The following is a 21679-nucleotide window of genomic DNA, read 5'->3' as shown; positions in this document are numbered from 1 at the left end:
TACTTTTAGTTAAAGGTAAACGATCTTCTATCTTCTATAACTACAGTCTCTAACATCTATAAAAAAGTTTATTCTATATTAAATACCATGATAAACTCATGAATTGCAAAACTGACAGTTTTCTATAAGCAAGATAATACTTTTTACTTTTAATCACACAGCTGGTAAAGAAGTCTTATTATTTTTTGGCTGGGTAAGATATTACAAGGCTATTAATGAATCAAAAACCAAAACCAGTAAAATGTTTAGAATCAAAATTTTTAATTTTATTATAATTGTTTTTAAAGTCAGCTATGATCTTGACAAGTATTATACGTAAGTCTACAGCAAGTCTGTAATTTCCAAGATACAAAAGACAATAAATATAGATTCAAATTCAGCCTAAAAACAAGACTCTAAGTCTAATTACCTGTAGTGTAGCTTGGTTTCAGTATTTTAAATATATATGTAATTCTTAAGATGCTACAAGAACTCATAAAGTCAAGACAGCCAACATCTCTGATAATACACAAGTGTGTGGCCCTCTGGACCTCCACGTGGGTCACTGGAGGGCCTGCTGGTGCTGGGAAACCATCAGAGATGGTGCCACGATGGCTCTGGTCCTTTCTGGTAGGAGGGCAGGTACGGAGAATGTGAAAAATGCCAACTAAGCAGGACAGGGAGCTGTTCCCCAGTAGCCCAATAAATGGTACTATTTACTGTGGAAAACAAGTTCACCTCCACATGTACCTGGGCGCCTTTACCCCAATGCCACCTGCTCAGCAACATTTCATTGGGCTCAATGCCTCCACTGCTGTGAACTCTTCAATCCTTCATTCTCTTCCAGAGCATATTCTTCATTGTTTTCAAGTTACATGGTCATTAAAATAAGTCTTGTGAAATTTCTGCCAAAAATAATCTTATTACTTCTTAGTGATAACAGAGATTAAATTCTTCATTAACTAAAATTCTGTAGTTTCAGGCCAAACTCCTTTGTCTTGGCTTAATTCTTGGGTATAGCTGTAAGAGAATTTTTAAGATATTTACATACTATATAGACCTGTGGGAGGATAACAAAAATTCAAGAAATACTGGGGGTTTGCTGTCACAGGAAAGAAACTTAACTAAGCAAAGGACTCTGCCTTCCATGTGAAGCACTCACAGCTGCCCAAGTACACGAAGCTTCACATTTAGCAATGCTTCTGCAGGACACTGAAGACCACAGGGAACCCTGGACGGGGCAGTGCCATGGTGCAGGGACCCTGGATGGGGCAGTGCCATAGTGCAGCGACACTACACAGCTTTTTGAGCTATACCTCAAGTCCAGCAAGGAACACAACTGCTAAAGGTGACTTGTGATAGATACCCTTTACGCTCCAGCATTCAGTTTCCTCTCTGAGGGAAATGAGAGGTTCCTTTAACTTTGTTCACGGTGGACATAACAGTGTGCCATGGAAGTTGAGACTGTCAGTAAAGAAATGCCACAGACTAAAAGTCCATGGATTTGAGGGAGGACAAGTGGTGACTTTTGTTTTAGACTTTGTGGCTTTGTGTTTTCCATAACAAGAGCTACAGAAGAGCATTTGTGGATGTCAGACCCCCAGTCTTGAAGCCAAGAGCAGGTCAAACCTGTAATTCAACTGGCAAACTACACAAAGCCCCTCCTCCTGGTCCCCCTGCCCTGGACAAAGGAAAAGCCTCATTGACAGAAGAGTCAGACTCCAGCCAAAGCTGACAAGCTAACTGGTGGATCAATGTTATGTACAGGATTATTTTTCTGAGAACAGATATTTAGCCAATACAGTTTTCTAGACTCATATCTGAGCCTCTAACTGAAAACTCAACATTTATGCCATTTCCTTTTATTTAAACCTCAAAAGAAGCAAACAAACAAAAGTTGTGTACAGGCCACTTCTGCCCAGAGAAGATTTCCAAGGGACTAAGAAAATTTAAATGTCAGATTAAAAATGGCAATCTTCAGTCCAGCTGCTGATTTCAGAATGTTTCAGCTGCACAATTGAGACAGAACTGAGTCAGTAGCCAACAGCTTCCATGGTTGGGAACAAATGATTCCTCCCATGTTTCATTAACCCCAGGACCTCTTTGTTAGGAAATCAAAATAAAAACTCAAATAATCACCTATTTCTAAGAGGCAGAGCTTTTCATAGTAAAAATCTTTGAAGAGTAAAAGTGCTTAGTTGCTTTTGATTTTCCTTGAGAAGGAAAGTGGCTGTGGGAAGAACCACACCTCCTGGGGCTGCCAGCTTTCCCAGGGGGCACTGGGAAGGAGGCACCTCCAGGCGCCTCCTCTCATCTGCCAATTCAAAAGCTTTTCTCAATGGCTCTGCAGCCTCATTTTCTTTCACTTTCATGTATTCTTTGTGATTTACATAATGATCACACAAATGAATACTGTCTAAACCTGAATCTTTGTAATAGTAAATTTCACTGTTAGAAGGCAGGAGACAGGATGCATGAAGCCATTCACACTGCATGTTAGACAAACACAAATGGAGAAAGCAGAGTCAGGAGGAGACATTGGTCAGAACTGACAGCTAGGTCCCCACGCCAGCATCGCCATGTCAAAAACTCCCCCAGAAGAGATACCAGGGCAGCCTGGCTGGGCCAGGGGTCAGAGGAGGAGCTCTGTGCACGCATAGGCCATGTCTGCCAACAGTTGGAGAAAATAAAGATCTCTGCCATTAGCTATAAACAAGACACCTGCTCCATCCTCCACCACCCTAGGAGGCAGCCTCCCCACCCTCCCCACAGCCCATGACCCAGAGAAGAAGTATGGGCTCTGGGAGCCAGGCCACTCCCCTGCCTCCTCTCCACCACAGACTTTGCAGCCGCTTCTCCCTTTGAAGTTGTCTCTGCTCAGATTCCCCGAAACCTCCTTACCCTGCATGCAGCCCCCAGGCCTCTCTGCACCAGCTACTGCAGACCGGAAAAGCCGACCCCAAGAAGAGCTGAACAGAGTCTGGAAAGCCTCCTTCCTTCCCTTCCTCCATCAGCCACGCTAGCCTTTCCCCTGGAAACAATGCTGAGTCTCCCTGATGAGAGCAGCCTCTCCACACAAGAGAAGCGTCAGCTGTATGTGCTGACACATGCACATAGGTCTGTATATGCTTTGTTATTTTCTTGATTTTCTTTAAACTTGATTTTTATGAAATCAAAGACTAGAGAAAGATCTTGTCTTCAGTGCCCTGTTCAAGCCCTATCAGATTTGTAAATTCTGATTCAAACAAATTTAAATTTTATTCCCAGTGTCATAAGCTCAACTGCCATCACATTCTCCAGTTATCTTTATAAATGTAGGCAGGACCCCAGACCTCTGGGGTCTGGCACACATCAAAGTGCTACTGATCATAATAGGAATCACTGCAGTATGGATCTAAGTTTAAATCTAAGACTATCAAAAACTTCAAATTCCATGTCACATGAACAGAAGGCAGCCAGCTGAGCCATCTCCATCACAAACAATGGTGCGAAAGCCTCTCTGACACACATGGAAAACCTTATGTGTTGGGATAACTTACTCCCAGTAAATTGCGTGGAACATATCCCTCCTTCTCATTAAGGCGTGCCCACCACCACTCGATTTCATCTTCGTCTTCCCTGCGGATGATCGTCATACAGTCTCCTTCTTTCATGGGCAGCTCATCACCATTCTGAGGTTCATAATCCCAAAGAGCATAGATGACTCCTTTGTTCATTATGCCCATTTTCTCCTGAACTCCTAAAATCATGACAGTAAGGAACAGCAAAGAATATATAACACAGAGTAGAGCACTCTTAAACTATATAAGAGCAAAGAAGAAATGGGTCATGCTGGCGTGTTAGAAAGCCTACACTGAACAGCCAAAAATAACATTTCTCAGGGACAGGGGAGGAAGTAAGCCCAGCAGCGTAGAGGGCAAGTTACCGGAGCTACCATCTCTAAAACAGCTCTGATAACTAACATGTGCGTCCAAACAGCTCCCTAAACTGGTCTTACTACGAATACCAGAAGTTTTGCAAGCCCAGGAGTAAAGGAAGTGAAAGGAAAGGAGCGACACACAGCAGCAATTCACCGGAGAATTTTTGGTTTTATATAAGGCGTCAGGGAGAGGGTAGCCAGATGCTTAAGCAGGCATTCAAGAGGTGAACTTTCAGGGAGGGATGAGGAGGCTCCCATGGCTAAATGACAGAGGAGACAAACAGAGAAGATGAACGGAGATCCTCGGACTGGGAGCAGACCGCAAGGAGACAAAGGGCGTCCCCAATGATCCTTGGTGGTCTGCGGAAACTCGTATACGAGTCGGAGTTTCTTAGGAAGTGTGGGTCGTCACCCAGACTTCCCTAAGAAGGCAGAGTGCCGGAGTCACGAGGTACTTAGCACTAGGAGTTTTCAGCGGACGGAACGGATTTCGGTAGACAGAATGGAATGGAAGGACGAAGGGGGAAAAGGGAACGTTTTCATCTACAAAGAGTCACCTCATGGAATTCTCCGGTGAATTGCTGCTGTGTGTCGCTCCTTTCCTTTCAGGAAGGACTGCTCAAATCTAAGACTCTAAAACATTTAGAGTGAATGCCAGGCCTATCACATGTCAGTACTATGTGTGATGACCAAGGAGCATGGAAATAGTACTTCACTCTTTACCCAGAACTTAGGGTAGATGGAGGAAAAAGACTAAAGTGTGGTGTTCATTAAAGTTGTCTCTACCAATTCCAAATGGGGAAAGGTAAAAGAAAAAAAGTATAAAGTATGTGGGAAGGCAGAGGCATGGCTCAATATTTTAGACATGATATAAAAGTCTACAAATAGATTATTTTTCTAAAATAAATTCTAAGATACTGAAATCCACAAACTGGGGAGGGAAAAATCCTCCATCTACTTTTCACCAGAGTTGATGACAGATTTGCAAATTAAGTTCTACCTTTTTCCATTTCTACCTTCCCATGCTTAGTGCCCTGCTTATAAAGACAAGAGTCAGCAACAGGCAGGCAAAGAGGAAGTGGTGGAGAAGAGGAATTAGGCAGTAAGGTCCTGACAATTCAGAGTTGTTATTACCATCTTTATGTTTTTAGGAAAGCCGGGAAAATATATGCCTGCTATGGAAGAGTCACATTTTTTCAATTTATGTGAATACTAAGGTCTTAATTATGAACTTACCTGTATCAATTAATATAACATAGCACACAGTACATATATATATATGGACAAAAAAGAAACAAGAAATGAAACAGTTCTTTTCCAAAAGAAGATTCTGCCAATCTAAAGGGTCAGGTTTCTACCAAAGGAGACAAGTAAATTTCCAACTTTCCTATTAAAGACATGCAAAACATGACCACAACTTTCACAAGGACAACAGAACATGATATAATTATAATTCCACAGTTTTAAAGCTGGCCAGACTCATCTGTTTGGGATGGGAATGGGGGAGGAGAGAGGAAAAATCTGGGTACTCCAGTATCCTGAAAATAGTGACTCTCAAAGAGCCAGTGAGGTTGCTCTTTGTAAACCTAAATGCTTCTGTAAAATATTAATTAAAAGGTGTTTTATCAGAATTAGAAAGTCATATTCCAATAGAAAAATAGCAACTTGACTCTAATTTCCTAGAAATCATAAGGAATGGGAGAAGATTTCACATTACTTTGCTATCTACAAAATGACGAGTTACAAATTACTGTGTTAAAATTTTTCTGAAGGACCTAAAAACATGTTCAATATCACTAGTGATATGAGAAATGCAAACTAAAGCCACAGTGAGACATCATTCCAAACCCACCAAAGGTCAAAAAGACCCCACAACAAAAAGACTCCATGTGAGAAGTGTGTCACTGGGACCCTACAATCCACTTCTAGCCGGACAGCAGAAGAGAAGTACAGACATGGTCACAGAAGCAGTGTTTACAATTGAATAAACAACCCAATGTCCACCCAAAGTACAACAGAAAGGTAACTGTAGGATAGTCACAAAATGGAACAGGATGACCCAATGGGAAGGGACTGCAACTGCAGGCAACACCATGCTGGATCTCAGGAATAGTGGTGAAAGAAGACAACGAGCCACAGAACCCCCAGTATGATCTGTTTTAATATAAAGGTTGAAAACAGACAAAACTAAACAAATTGGTTAAAGGATTAATACATAGGTGATATAACTTTTTAAAAAGCAAGGACTGGTAGACCGATCCGATAAAGGGTTGACATTCAAATATATAAAGAGCTCATGCACCTCAATAAATAAAAAGCAAATAATCCAATTAAAAAATGGGGAGAGGAGCTGAACAGACAGTTCTCCGAAGAAATTCAGATGGCCAACAGACACATGAAAAGATGCTCCACATCGCTAGTCATCAGAAATGCAAATTAAAACCACAATGAGATATCACCTCACACCAGTAAGGATCGCCACCATCCAAAAGACAAACAAAAATAAAAGTTGGCGAGGTTGTGGAGAAGGGAAACCCTCCTACGCTGCTGGTGGGAATGTGAACTAGTTCAACCATTGTGGAAAGCAATATGGAGGATCCTCAAAAAGCTCAAAATAAAAATACCATTTGACCCAGGAATTCTACTTCTAGGAATTTACCCTAAGAATACAGCAGCCCAGTCTGAAAAAGACAGATGCACCCCTATGTTTATCACAGCACTATTTACAATAGCCAAGAAATGGAAGCAACCTAAGTGTCCATCAGTAGATGAATGGATAAAGAAGATGTGGTACATATACACAATGGAATATTATCCAGCCATAAGAAGAAAACAAATCCTACCATTTGCAACAACATGGATGGAGCTAGAGGTTAGTATACTCAGTGAAATAAGCCAGGCAGAGAAAGACAAGTACCAAATGATTCCACTCATATGTGGAGTATAAGAACAAAGAAAAAACTGAAGGACCAAAACAGCAGCAGAATCACAGAACCCAAGAATGGACTAACAGTTACCAAAGGGAAAGGGACTGGGGAGGATGGGTGGGAAAGGAGGGATAAGTCGGGGGAAAAAGAAAGGGGGCATTATGATTAACATGTATAGTGGGGGGGGGGTGGCACAGGGAGGGCTGTGCAACACAGAGAAGACAAGTAGTGACTCTACAGAATCTTACTAAGCTGATGAACAAGTGACTGTAATGGGGTTTGTTGGGGGGACTTGGTGAAGAGGGGAGCCTAGTAAACATAATGTTCCTCATGTAATTGTAGATTAATGATACCAAAAAAAAAAAAAAGCAAGGACTGGTAAACATGAAGCACGCAGTTCAAGGCAGCAGGCCCTAGACATGCAGGGGGCACCTGATGGCATCAGAGAGGGCGGCATGTTCTGTTTCCTGAGGAGGACACACAGTGTTCGCTGTTGTCCATCTATTAGTGTTTTTATTTAAAGCACATGTCTGCATCAGAAACAATCTTGGTATCCATGACATTATTTCATAAATTAAAATCTGATCAGATGTCCCTAAATGTTTTAAAAATTATATTCCATACTTAAATACAGCTTAAGATGACTAATACATTTAATAAACAATATAAATTAATATATTAAGTTTAAAAGTGTTAACATATCAAAATTATTCTTTGACCCAGAGTTCAGAACATAAATGAAAAGTAATCATAAATATCAATAATAAAAAATCCCAGCTGAGAGAGCTGAAGAGGAGAACTTGAGATTCATGGTCCTCTGACCCTCTCTCCCCCTACCTCAAGCCTGAAGACAGGCCTAGTGAGGTAGGACAGCAGATGGAGAGGAGAGGCATGCGTTCAGCTTATGGTCTTCCCACCACCTGGCAAAGGAGTTTCTGAGAGCATGTGTGGCTATGGAATCCTGGGGCCTCCTCATTTATCGTCTTTCCTCAATTCTTCTCAAGCCAAATTAAAAAGAAAAATTAACCTTAACTTCTAAGACTTTACATTAAAAAATTTTCCTTGTAAATAAAAATGCTAGCCAACATATACCTATCTAAAACTTCAGGGACATTCTTCTCTAGAAACAGAGCTGATGGTTATCCATTGGAACCATAAACTCAAAATCAAGAAAACAAAAGAGAGAAGGGACATAGTGGATCTCTGGCACCTTGCTGCACTGATGGACAGTGACTGCATTGGGGTATGGGTGGGGACTTGATAATATGGGTAAGTGTAGTAACCACATTGTTTTTTCATGTGAAACCTTCATAAGAGTGTATATCAATCATACCTTAATAAAAAATTTTTTTAAAAAAAGGAAGAAAGAAAACAAAAGAGGCAAAAAATTAGCTCTAAAATACATGTTGCTTTTATTTCACTTTGTGACCAGTTTGATTTAGCAGGAAAACTCGGATCAATCGTATGCTTATACCAACACTGCATTTCTTTAGATCACCTCAGAAGTTGGAGGGTTCTATTTACTTATCTGCAAAGATACATCATCACTGGCTAAGTATGAAAGTCTTAGCAGAGGATCTTTTGATGGTCAAAAGCCATTCATGCCCCTGGATCAGACCCTGAATCTCTGTAGCTGAAGATGTCCCCAACAATAGCTGTTTCTAGACACAACACAAAAGATGCATTGATGTCTGTGATCAAGGATGCCCTATGTTCAATGCCCAGGACTGTGTACAACACGAAAATGTTCTTTCACATAACAAAAATACTTACCGAATCATGCCCTAGAGTCACAGGATGAACGAGCACATTCAGATCTGTTACATACCATAAAGAAACTGAGAGCACTGGGTGTAGCCCTCCTCCATCTCCTCACACTTGTCTGCAGCCGTCTGCATATCACTGTAGGTCATGGCGAACACAGCGGCTCCGGACTCCACCAAAAACTTACACACCTGGACATTGTTACAGGAGGCAGCACAGTGCAGTGGGGTCCTGTGGGGTGAGAGGCAGCAAGGGCTACATAGGCTTCCTAGGCAAAGTGACTCCTGCTATGATGAGGGGTCTGGTAAGGAAGTTCCTGAGTCTGTCATCTGGACCTGTCCTTCTTACTCAGTTATTTAAAATTGGTTTAACAGAGATGCTTGAGCCCCTCAGAGACCTCCAGCCACAAAGGAATGTATCAACACTGGGCTATGCGAGGGCTTGGGCAATGCAGGGGTACAAGGAGGCGAGAGCACAAGGGAAAGCACAGAATAGTCTAAGATGGTGTAGACTGGACATAGTGTTGGGCTCTGGGGCACCCAGCATGATTATTTCTGCAGTGCAGAGGTCAGAAGTCTTCAAGTTACAGGCCTTCACTCAAACCATGTGCTTTAAACATCCCTTTATCACCATCAGTGTTGAAGGATCTAAGTTGCACATAAAGACCTTATCCAGCATTTTTAAAAATCCAAAGTATATTTTAGTTGAAAAAAAAATTGTCAATTCAATTCAGATTAAAAAAATGACTATAAAATCCACACATTTCAATCTCTGCTTGGCAACTGTCAGCAGGAACTTACTAATACCACTAAGAGAATCTTCTCTAGCACTCAAATGCTTTGTAACATAGTAGAAACAGCCCAGATTAAAGGTACAGATGTGCAAGGCAGCACCATGGCCTAAACTCACAGGATGGGCTAAGAATGCTTACCACGTTAAGTCCACAGCCCTTGTTTCTGAACCTTTTCTTCTGTCCCCTTGGGGAAACGTCTTTAAAGAAAAATTTATTCCCCATTCCCCACCCCACGACATTATCATTAATAGTTTGGTTAATATTACTACAGATTTTTAAACTGTGGCTCTTTTAATAGTCTATGTATAATTATGTATAATCAAACTCCCAATATTAGGGAAAAAGGACATTATAACACATTAATTTGTTTTAAAAATAAACCAAAAAATTAGGCTAAAAATTTATATATCTAAATAAAGGAAATATATTAAAATATTAATGGTGTCTACCTCTAGATTTTGGGGTATAGATGGCTTGTTTTCCTATTTTGTACATTTTCCACAAGACACATATTATTTTTATAAATGTAATTTTTAACAATTAAAAACCGAGATGATTCTCAAAGCATTACTAAAAACAAACCATAAAACATTGGAAAACAGTAGAAATGTCTAACAAGAGACAGTTACAATAAATCAGTACACAGTCATGTGGTAGAATATGAGGCTATTTGAAATTTATGTATATGTGGGTATGCAACTTACATGTATATTTGATCTTATAGCATAACTATGGCCTATAGTAAGAGAAAAACAGGCTATAAAATTAAAATACCTGGGAGAAATGACTAAAGATGGCGGCATGAGAAGTGAGACAGAAGCATGCTCCTAAAACTGCATATAGTAAGAAAATATCATTAATACAACTAATCCAGAAAGAGCAACAGGAAAGAGGACTGTGCCAGACTGCATACACCTGGAGAAAAGAGCAGACCTCACAGAACAGGGTAATGTACCACAGCTGTGGCTCTGTGGGACCCGAGCCCCTCCCCCACCCTAGCTCACTGGCAGGAGGAAGAGAAACGGAGCAGGCAGTGAGTGGAGCCCTGGGACTGCTGAACACCTAACTCTGAAGATCTGCTCTGGGAGCACAAACCTACATTTCATGGTGCTTGCGTGGTACTCTCTGATTAGGGGGTTGGAAAGCTAAGACAGGCAGAATTCTGGGAGAGACTAGATGCCAGCCACTTGTGGAAAGCAGGGATCCATATCCAGCTGCTCTGGGACAAAAGAAAGGTGGGCAATCTGAGAGACTTCCTAACAAGGAAGCCCTTAGCAAGAGGGCTGCTAGGGTGCAAGGATTACACAGAACTTACTGCTCAGAAGAAAGGACAGGTAGACAAAATTGTCCGGGTGCCCTCTGCCCAGCAGGTCGGGAGCTTTCACGATCTTCAGGTGCTCCAGCTCCCTGGCTGGCTACACAGCTCCAAGGACCCCCTCCGTGATACACAACCTGCCGCGACTCCCCCCCCCCCCCCCGCCACCCCCCCCCCCCCCCGGCCAGCCCCACCTGGCTCTCAAACAAGCAAACCCTACCCTGGCATTAGGGCAGCCAGAGGGAAAATCTGTCTACAGCAACTACAAATGCAAAGCATAGAGGCTTACACCTGTGTGCTTGGTCCACTGGTTCAGGCAGTGGAGACAGGCATAGCAGCTGGGAAGTAGGGAACAGCTCTTTCCTCCCCCCAGACACCAATACCACACCCCCGTGACCCCTGAGAGTGCTTCAGGGGCTGGGCATCTCCAGAGAGTAGAGCTTCTGGCCACTAGAGGGCGCCATATACAAATATGAAAAGCCAAAGGAACCTTGTTCAAAGCAAAATTATTAATACAATTCCAGAGAAAGATGTAAATGACATTGACCTCATGAATCTTCCTGAAAGGGAGTTCAAAAGAAAAATCATCAACATGCTAATGGAGGTAAGGAAAGACATTCAAGAACACAGGAATGAATTCCAGTCAGAGATTCAATAATTGAAGAGTACAATAGAAGGAAGTAAAAGCAGATGAGATATGATGGAGATGATAAATGAAATAGAAACTAGAGAAGAGGAATACAGAGAAGCTGAGGCACAGAGAGAAAAAACAATCTCTTAAGAATGAAAGAATATTGAGAGAACTCTGTGACCAATCCAAACGGAACAATATTCACATTATAGGGATACAAGAAGAAGAGAGAGAAAAAGGGACAGAAAGTGTCTTTGAGGAGGTAATTGCAGAAAACTTCCCCAATCTGGGGAAGGAGATATTCTCTCAGGCCATGGAGATGCACAGATCTCCCAACACAAGTGACCCACGGAAGACAACACCAAGACATATAGTAACTAAAATGGCAAAGATCAAGGGTAAGGACAGACTATTAAAAGCAGCCAGAGAGAGAAATAAGATCACATACAAAGGAAAGCCCATCAGGCTAACATCAGAGTTCTCAGCAGAAACCTTACAGGCCAGAAGGGAGCGGAATAATGTATTTAATGCAATGAAGCACAAGGGCCCGGAATCAAGATAACTTTATCTGGCAAGTTTATCATTTAAATTAGAAGGAGGGATTAAACAATTTTCAGATAAGCAAAAGCTGAGAGAATTTACCTCCCAAAACCATCTCTACAGTGTATTTTGGAGGGACTGCTATAGATGGAAGTGTTCTTACAGTTTAACAGCTGTCACCAGAGGTAATAAAAACACAGCAAAGAAAGTAGAACAATGAATTACTAAGCAAATGCAAAATTAAATTAACTATGCCCAAAGTCAATCAAGGGATAGACAAAGACTACAGAATATGATACGTAATATATAAAGAAGGGAGGAGGAAGAAAAAGGAGAAAAAAAAATAAAGAACCTTTAGATTGTGTTTGTAATAGCATATTAAGTGAGTTAACTAAGACTCTTAGTAAGGAAGTTAACTTTGAACCTTTGGTAACCATGAATCTAAAGCCTGCAATGACAATAAGTACATACCTATCGATAATCACCCTAAATGTAAACTGACAGAATGCACCAATCAAAACACATAGTCACTGAATGGATAAAAAAACAAGACCCATCTATATGCTGCCTACAGGAGACTCACTTTAAACCGAAGATACACACAGACTAAAAGTGAAGGGATGGAAAAAGATATTTCATGCAACTAATAGGGAGAAAAAAGCAAGAGTTGCAGTACTTGTATAAGACAAAATAGACTTCAAAACAAAGAAAGTCACAAGAGACAAAGAAGGACATTACATAATGATAAAAGGGTCAATCCAACAAGATATAACCATTATAAATATCTGTGCACCCAACACAGAAGAACTTACATATGCGAAACAAATACTAACAGAATTAAAGGGGAAATAGAATGTAATGCATTCATTCTAGGAGACTTCAACACTCCACTAACTCTGAAGGACAGATCAACCAGACAGAAAATGAGGAAGGAGACAGAGGCACTGAACAACACATTAGAACAGATGGACCTAATAGACATCTACAGAACTCTACACTCAAAAGCTGTAGAATACACATTCTTCTCAAGTGCACATGGAGGATTTTCAAGAATAGATTATATACAAGCCCACAAAAAAGAACCTTGGTTAATTCAAAAAGACTGAAATTGTACCAACCAGTTTCTCAGACCACAAAGGTATGAAACTAGAAATAAATTACACAAGAAAATGAAAAATCCCACAAACACATGGAGGCTTCACAACATGCTCCTAAATAACCAATGGATCAATGACCAAATAAAAACAGAGATCAAGCAATATATGGAGAAAAATGACAAAAATAATTCAACACCGCAAAACCTGTGGGATGCAGCAAAGCCCGTGCTAAGAGGAAAGTGTATTGCAATACAGGCCTACCTCAGGAAAGAAGAACAATCCCATGTGAACAGTCTAAACTCACAATTAACGAAACTAGAAAAAGAAGAACAAAGGAGGCCCAAAGTCAGTAGAAGGAAGGACATAATAAAGATTAGAGCACAAACAAATAAAAGCGAGAAGAATAATAAAACAACAGAAAGAATCAATGAAAGAAAGAGCTGGTTCTTTAAGAAAATAAACAAAATAGATAAACCCCTAGCCAGACTTATCAAGAATATTAGAGAGTCTATTCACATAAACAGAATCAGAAATGAGAAATGAAAACTCACTACGGACACCACAGAAATACAAAGAATCATTAGAGAATACTATGAAAAATGATATGCTAACAAACTGGATAACCTAGAAGAAATGGACAACTTTCTAGAAAAATGCAACCTTCCAAGGCTGACACAGAAAGAAACAGAAAATCTGAACAGACCAATTACCAGCAATGAAATTGAACTGGTAATCAGAAACCTACCTAAGAACAAAACTCCTGTACCAGATGGCTTCACCACTGAATTTTATCAAACATTAAATGAAGACCTCATACCCATCCTCCTTAAAGTTTTCCAAAGAGTAGAAGAAGATGGAATACTTCCAAACTCATTACATGAGGGCAGCACTACTCTAATATCAAAAGCAGGCAAAGACCCACCAAAAAAGAAAACTACAGACCAATATCCCTGATGAACGGAGATGCAAAAATACTCAACAAAATATTAGCAAACCGAATTCAAAAATACATCAAAAGGATCATACACCATGACCAAGTGGGATTCATCCCAGGGATGCAAGGATGGTACAACATTCGAAAATTCATCAACATCATCCAACACATCAACATAAAGAAGGACAAAAACCACATGATCGAAGATCAAGGCCTAGCTTGGCTACCCAGAAAATGAACTAAGATACGACAGGAGGAGGAGCTTCCGGCATCACCACTCTCTGGATGACTCGTGCCGGGGAATGATCATCAAAAAGCCTCCACAGGGATCTGGGCGATGCTGCGGTTGTGGCTGCGTCCATCCAACCGTTTCCTGGACTTGCCACTGGAATGAGGAGGGAGATGTCTAGGCTGGCATGTGCATACAGTCAGACAACGAATTTGAGTGTATCTGTACTGTTGGAACTCAACCAGGAGTTGGGAGGGGTGCAAGTTGTAGCGCTCCAAAATCTTACAACTATAGACTATCTATGGTTAAAAGAACATATGGGATGTGAACAGATCCCAGAAATGGGTTGCTTTAATTTGTCTGATTTCTCTCAGACTGTTCAAGTACAGTTGGACAATATCCATCATATCATAGACAAATTTTCACAAATGCCTAGGGTGCCTAACTGGTTTTCTTGGTTTCACTGGAGATGGCTGGTAATTATAGATTTGCTTAGTTTATGTCACCGTATTCCTATTATGTTAATATGTGTACACAAGTTAGTTAGTAGTTTAAAACCTATACATGCTTAAGGTAGTCTACAAGACGATATGTCAAAGAAATAATCAATCCTCCCATGTTTCCTTCCATATGCTACCTCTATAGCTTTTCTTCTTCCTTCCTAATTACAACCCTTAAATAGAATTCATGCCTCATATCGATTTACCGAGCATCATAATTCCTCCAGGTGGTAAAGATACCTCGAGACAAGTGCTGGGCATAGAAGCCACAGGGCATAAATCTGCAAAGAAGTAAAAAGCTAACCTTTTCAAACAATATGGTTTCTCTCTCACTTACCAACTTTACATTTCCCTGTATGGCCCCAGAAGATGACTGGTTAGCCAGAGACAGGTAAGATTCCTCAAGGGAGGAACAACCTAAGACAGACACAGTCGCAAGGGGGCCATCAGGTGAGAAATCAGGGAACAGCAGTGGTGAAGCTTAGAACCTCACCCCCCCACCTGTTTTGAGAGAAAGCTTCTGCATCCATGGATGTTTTATTGCCCTTGTCTAGCTCGGATGAGCACATAGTCTACAGGCACACACATGATCATCTATAATTGCTCTCTTACAACACTAAACTATGTTTTCTACCTTTATCTTGCATCTACCTACCACTTCAGCATTTTATTAAAAATAATAAAAATAATAATAATAAAGGAAGAAATGTGGGATGCACATATAAATCAAGTATAAAAATCAAACGAATATTCATATTTGACCTGATTGTTTATAGGTCATAATGCGTGATCAAAACCGAAAGTTTCTGTGATGAATGCCCTTGTACTGTTCACCATGTAAGAACTTATTCACTATGTAAGAATTCGTTCACCATGTAAGAACTTGTTCGTTATGCTTCAGAAGAGTGGAGACTGACGAGAATTAGGCTTGAGATGGATTAATGATTGTGCATTGAGCATTGACCCCCCTATACAGAATTTTATTGTTGTTAACAACCATTTGATCAATAAATGAGATGCCCTCTCAAAAAAAAAAACAAACCCACATGATCATCTCCACAGATGCTGAAAAAATTCAACATCCATTCATGATAAAAACCCTCAACAAAATGGGCATAGAGGGCAAGTATCTCAACATAATAAAGGCCATATGTGAACAAACCCACAGCTAACATCATACTGAACAGTGAGAGCCTGAAAGCTTTTCCTCTGATATTGGGAAAAAACAGGGATGCCCACTCTCCCCACTGTTATTCAACATAGTACTGGAAGTCCTAGCCACCACAATCAGACAAAACAAAGAAATACAAGGAATCCAGATTGGTGAAGAAGAAGTGAAACTGTCACTATTTGCAGATGACACGATATTGTATATAAAAAACCCTAAAGACTCCACTCCAAAACTACTAGAACTAATATTGGAATCCAGCAAAGTTGCAGGATACAAAATCAACACACAGAAATCTGTGACTTTCCTATACACTAACAATGAACTAATAGAAAGAGAAATCAGGAAAACAATTCCATGCACAATAACATCAAAAAGAATAAAATTCCTAGGAATAAATCTAACCAAAGAAGTGAAAGACCTATACCTTGAAAACTACAAGACACTCTTAAGAGAAATTAAAGCGGACACTAACAGATGGAAACTCATCCCATGCTCCTGGCTAGGAAGAATTAATACCGTCAAAATGGCCATCCTGCCTAAAGCAATATACAGATTCAATGCAATCCATATCAAATTACCAACAGCATTCTTCAATGAACTGGAATAAATAGTTCAAAAATTCATATGGAACCACCAAAGACCCCGAATAGCCAAAACAATCCTGAGAAGGAAGAATAAAGTGGGGGGGGATCTCACTCCCCAACTTCAAGCTGTACTACAAAGCCACAGTAATCAAGACAATTTAGTACTGGTACAAGAACAGAGCCACAGACCAGTGGAACAGAAGAGAGACTCCAAACATTAACCCAAACATATATGGCCATTAATATATGATAAAGTAGCCATGGACATACAATGGCGAAATGACAGTCTCTTCAACAGATGATGCTGGCAAAACTGGACAGCTACATGTAAGAGAATGAAACTGCATCACTGTCTAACACCATACACAAAAGTAAATTCGAAATGGAACAAAGACCGGAATGTAAGTCATGAAACCATAAAACTCTTAGAAAAAAACATGGGCAAAAATCTCATTGACATAAACATGAGTGACTTCTTCATGAACATATCTCCCCGGGCAAGGGAAACAAAAGCAAAAATGAACAAGTGGGACTATATCAAGCTAAAAAGCTTCTGTACAGCAAAGGACACCATCAATAAAACAAAAAGGCATCCTACAGTATGGGAGAACATATTCATAAATGACAGATCTGATAAAGGGTTGACATCCAAAATATATAAAGAGCTCATGTACCTCAACAAACAAAAAGCAAATATATCCAATTAAAAAATGGGCAGAGGAGCTGAATAGACAGTTCTCTAAAGAAGAAATTCAGATGGCCAACAGACACATGAAAAGATGCTCCACATCGCTCAGAGAAATGCAAATTAAAACCACAATGAGATTATCACCTCACACCAGTAAGGATCGCCATCATCGAAAAAACAAACAACAACAAATGTTGGCGAGCTTGTGGAGAGAGGGGAACCCTCCTACACTGCTGGTGGGAATGTAAATTAGTTCAACCATTGTGGAAAGTAGTATGGAGGTTCCTCAAAATGCTCAAAATAGACATACCATTTGACTCAGGAATTCCACTTCTAAGAATTTACCCTAAGAATGCAGCAGTCCAGTTTGAAAAAGACAGATGCACCCTATGTTTACCGCAGCACTATTTACAATAGCCAAGAAATGGAAGCAACCCAAGTGTCTATCAGTAGATGAATGGATAAAGAAGATGTGGTACATATACACAATGGAATATTACTCAGCCATAAGAAGAAAACTAATCCTACCATTTGCAACAACATGGATGGAGCTAGAGGGTATTATGCTCAGTGAAATAAGCCAGGCGGAGAAAGACAAATACCAAATGATTTCACTCATCTGTGGAGTATAAGAACAAAGAAAAACTGAAGGAACAAAACAGCAGCAGAATCACAGAACCCAAGAATGGACTAACAGTTACCAAAGGGAAAGGGACTGGGGAGGATGGGTGGGAAGGGAGGGATGAGCGAGGAAGAAGAAAGGGGGCATTATGATTAGGATGTATAATGTGGTGGGGCAGGGGCATAGGGAGGGCTGTGCAACACAAAGAAGACAAGTAGTGATTCTATAACATCTTACTACACTGATGGACAGTGACTGTAATGGGGTTTGTGGGGGGGACTTGGTGAAGGGAGGACCCTAGTAAACATAAAGTTCTTCATGTAATTGTACATTAATGATAATAAAATTTTTTAAAAATTAAGAAAAAAAAAGAATATTAACTTCCCCTGACTCCTCTGTTTCTCAGGCCATTCAATTTGCCTTGTGTGCCTCTCCTCACAAGTTTCTTTTAAGGGGTTTCTTTCCTACTCTCCCCTCATTCTAATAAAAACATGGTTTGCATCCACCGGACCTTTTTTGCCTCCTGTCTATAAATACCCTGCGTCTTCTGCAAGGGTCCCCTGTCTGCAGTGAGGGGGTCTAAAAAGAAAAAAAAAATCTTAGGTAATTTTTTTATACTCCAAAATAGAGCATATTACAATTTCAAAATAAAAAAACAAAATTTACCATTTATTCTATTCTAGTTATTAGAAATGAGACCAATTTATTAGGACTTTCATTATTATTATTTAACAATAATACATTATCATATGAACAATATTCATCATTTATAATAGTATATCCTGTGTTTTATGCACACAACAGTTCTTAAAGGTGCTCCATGAGAAACGGATCCCATGGTCAAATATATTTGGGAAAGGTTATACTTTTAATTCTCCTTGGAAACACACAACGGACATCAGTACATTAAAGACAGAAGTTTCAGAGGGTTGGGGAAACTTTGCTTAAATCAGCATTTCTCGAATTGGCTGAAGCATGCTCATTAACTGTGTACCACTTTGTGAGATTTCTTATTTTATTATTTAACTGCTAAACTTTAAAAACACCACCTGACCCAGATGGAAGTGAGACTACCACTGCATGCGGACGGGTTCACTTCTCTACCCTGGGTGAGAGGCAGCAAGGACACCGCACCCTCTGTGTTTCCCAGGGGCAGCCACAGTGCTGCTTACTCACTGAAACACAGCAGGACAGCTGACACTCGAGCAGAGCTCAACAAGAATCTTACCATCCGTCACTATCAGCTGCATTTACGTTCACACCAAACAGTACCAGGAACCTGACGATCTCTGTGTGGCCCGCGCAGACAGCGTTGTGCAGCGCAGTGATGCCTTCATCGTTGGGCTGGCTTGGGTCATCCACCTACAGTAGTAAGGACGTCTGTCACTAAAGTTGCTTGTCACCTGAACTGTCACTATTAACTGACTCTTTAGGATTAAAAGCACAGAAATAGACTCTTGTGGTACTTTTTAAAAATTATAACTAAAACCTACAGGAGCCAAGAAAACCATACCATGGACAATTCTAGAAATCAGACAGACAGAATAACCACATTAAGTAGATATTATAGAGAGGTTTTTTAAGAATTGAAGAAGTACCAGAAGCTATGTTCTTACAGTCATTTTGTTTACTTATCCTCCAACTTCCCACCACAAATTAGTGTGTATGTACAGGTACATTTGCCGTAGAAAGGAAAACAGGTCAGGTCAACTAAAAATATTTTAAATAGTAGCCTTCTGTAAAGTGGGGACGACATCTGTATTTAAAACTATACAGTAAAATCCATGCCTGAGCAGTTTCTAAGGATGGGACAATCTCCCTGAGAAAGAGAAGTACTCTAGGGGACTCTAGTAAGAACTGAACTTCTACATTATTGAACATTTTAGAGCCACATCTTTAAAAAAAAACAAAGCCTGTTTGAAGCATGCACATGTTCCTGTCCATAGTCCCATGCCCAAAGAAGAAGGCAGTTTGAAAAATACAGTTTCTCCACTGCAGCTTTCTGTTCAGAGGTTTGAAACAAAATACAAGGTTATATTTAAGAAATTTGCTCATTAAAGCATACCTCATAAATAATTCTCTGTACAAGGTCAAATTCTCCCTCCAAAGAAGAATCCAGAAGTAAAGCAAGGGGGTTGAATTTCACCCTCATCCCATGAGCAATGCGCTCCGAACCAGTTTTACGCAAGTTTGTCCTTTTGCCCTGTAGAGGAAATGCATGGAAAATAATGGCCGGACCCAAGGCCACCACCAATATGGGAGGAGTAACAACTCAGCTGCATTAGCGAAGGGAACTTTACAAGTACGCATTCAGCATATTTTACTAAAGTACATCTGTATTCAGAAAAGTATCTAAATCGTAATATACAGTTTAATAAATAAACCCATCTAACAAAGTGGGAAAGGCTTTTTCAAACCCAGCGAAATTACATTTGGGTAAACATGAGAGCCGGGGCTGCGCCAAGAGCATGCCCTTCCACGACAAGCAGACTGGCTTTTGTCAAGTATGGAAGTGAGCCAACACTGTCTCTAAGTAACCTATCTAGCCGAGCACAGTAAACCTCGCAATTAGGTTGGGCAAGAGCACAACTCAGACTTGTAATACTAACATCTACTGAATAGGCATTCATTTATTCCTCACAAAACCCTATCATCCCATTTTACAGATAAGAAAATGAAGGCACATAGCCAATAAACTTCAGAGCTGGAATTTAAATTCAAGTAATTCAGCTTCTTCAAAGCCCCTCCTTTTAACCATTTCACAACAATATGCCTCCGTGTGAGGAAAGCATAGAACTAAGGTAAACCAGTAAGAAATCCTACTAGCCTTAAAATGCTATCACTGTTTTGCATTAAAACTATACTCCAAAACACCTAAGTAAATCAAGTGTTTCCACATTTTAATAAGTTAGGCCTTTAAAAAAAAAGGGCAAAATTACAAAGATTAATTCTAATATCCTATGCAGTAGGTTTCTTAAAACACATCAACCAAGTGCTAACATTTGTTTCCTAACTATGGTATGACCTGTATTTGTCTTTATTGCATTTCAGATGTGGATAACAACCAAGTTTAAAAAACATTAACTGGCAATAAAACGTCTCACAAATGTGCAATGGCTAAAATGTTGAGGTTTCTTGGAAAAAAGAAAAGCAGTGTAAACACTATATGACTCTGATAACACAACTCCTGAGTAGCACTGGTGTGAGGACGCCTGCCACATCCATGACAGTGGCTTCTATTTTACTCGGACTGGAAAAGAAAAAGTAAACTACTTTCCTAAGAAAGAGGAAAACAGCATCTTAAAAAGAAATTATGCTACTTTATCAGCTGCTTTCCTTTTCCATCTTTAAGAGTACGAATTATTTTGACACAACCAACAAAAGTAGATGTTAAAACTTCTTTCCTTTTCCATGTTTAACACTGAAGAAAGGGTAGGTGGGGTGGGGAGGTTGAGGGGATAAAGGGGCACAAAAATTCTTGATCGTAATATAAATCGGTCACAGGAATGGTAGTACAGCATGGAAAATATAGCCAGTGATTCTGTAACATCTTCCTATATTGACAGATAGTAACCACAATAGAGGGGGTGAGTATTTAATAATATGGGTAACTGCTGAACCACTGTGTTGTATACTTGAAACCAATAAAAGATTGTATATCAAAAATACTTAAATAAAAAAGAAACTGAAGAGAATCATGCCTCAGAATGAAGGCACAAAGTTGTTAAAAAAGTGTTAGCTCTATTTTAAAATTTTTTCTAGAATCCTATACACACACACACACATATATATACATCTCCAACAAATAAAGCACCTTTAAAAAAAAATGCCTGCAGTATGCTGTTTTGCTTTTGACCAGATTTTAAAAATTCAGTTTGGCACCCTGAAACAAAATGCTTTCAAATTAAACTCTCAAAAAGCTTACTTCTTTAAAAGACATTCTAGGAATCTGATTTTTTCTCATCTATTTCAAAGTGACCTACTAA

At 39.9% G+C, this 21679-nt stretch overlaps 1 protein-coding gene across 8 annotated transcripts in view; it reads right to left on the bottom strand.

Moving 5' to 3' along the window:
• Nucleotides 1–244: 244 nt before the first annotated feature.
• The window catches only part of TP53BP2 (tumor protein p53 binding protein 2), an 80701-nt gene continuing 59266 nt past the window's right edge, over nucleotides 245–21679 (bottom strand). For all 8 annotated transcript variants that reach the window (XM_037022708.2, XM_037022707.2, XM_037022702.2 and 5 more), the window contains 5 exons: nucleotides 19759–19896; nucleotides 18922–19055; nucleotides 8654–8820; nucleotides 3519–3718; nucleotides 245–999 (listed from right to left, as the gene is read on the bottom strand). In XM_037022708.2, the coding sequence (XP_036878603.2) occupies nucleotides 958–999; nucleotides 3519–3718; nucleotides 8654–8820; nucleotides 18922–19055; nucleotides 19759–19896 (681 nt within the window). In that variant the 3' untranslated portion in view covers nucleotides 245–957. The remainder of the gene's footprint in view (nucleotides 1000–3518; nucleotides 3719–8653; nucleotides 8821–18921; nucleotides 19056–19758; nucleotides 19897–21679) is intronic.

Source organism: Manis javanica, chromosome 11 (assembly GCF_040802235.1).
Source record: "Manis javanica isolate MJ-LG chromosome 11, MJ_LKY, whole genome shotgun sequence".
NCBI lineage: Eukaryota > Metazoa > Chordata > Mammalia > Pholidota > Manidae > Manis > Manis javanica.
Note: the sequence above shows the minus strand (reverse complement) of the source record. Positions and strands in the feature narration are given on the sequence as shown.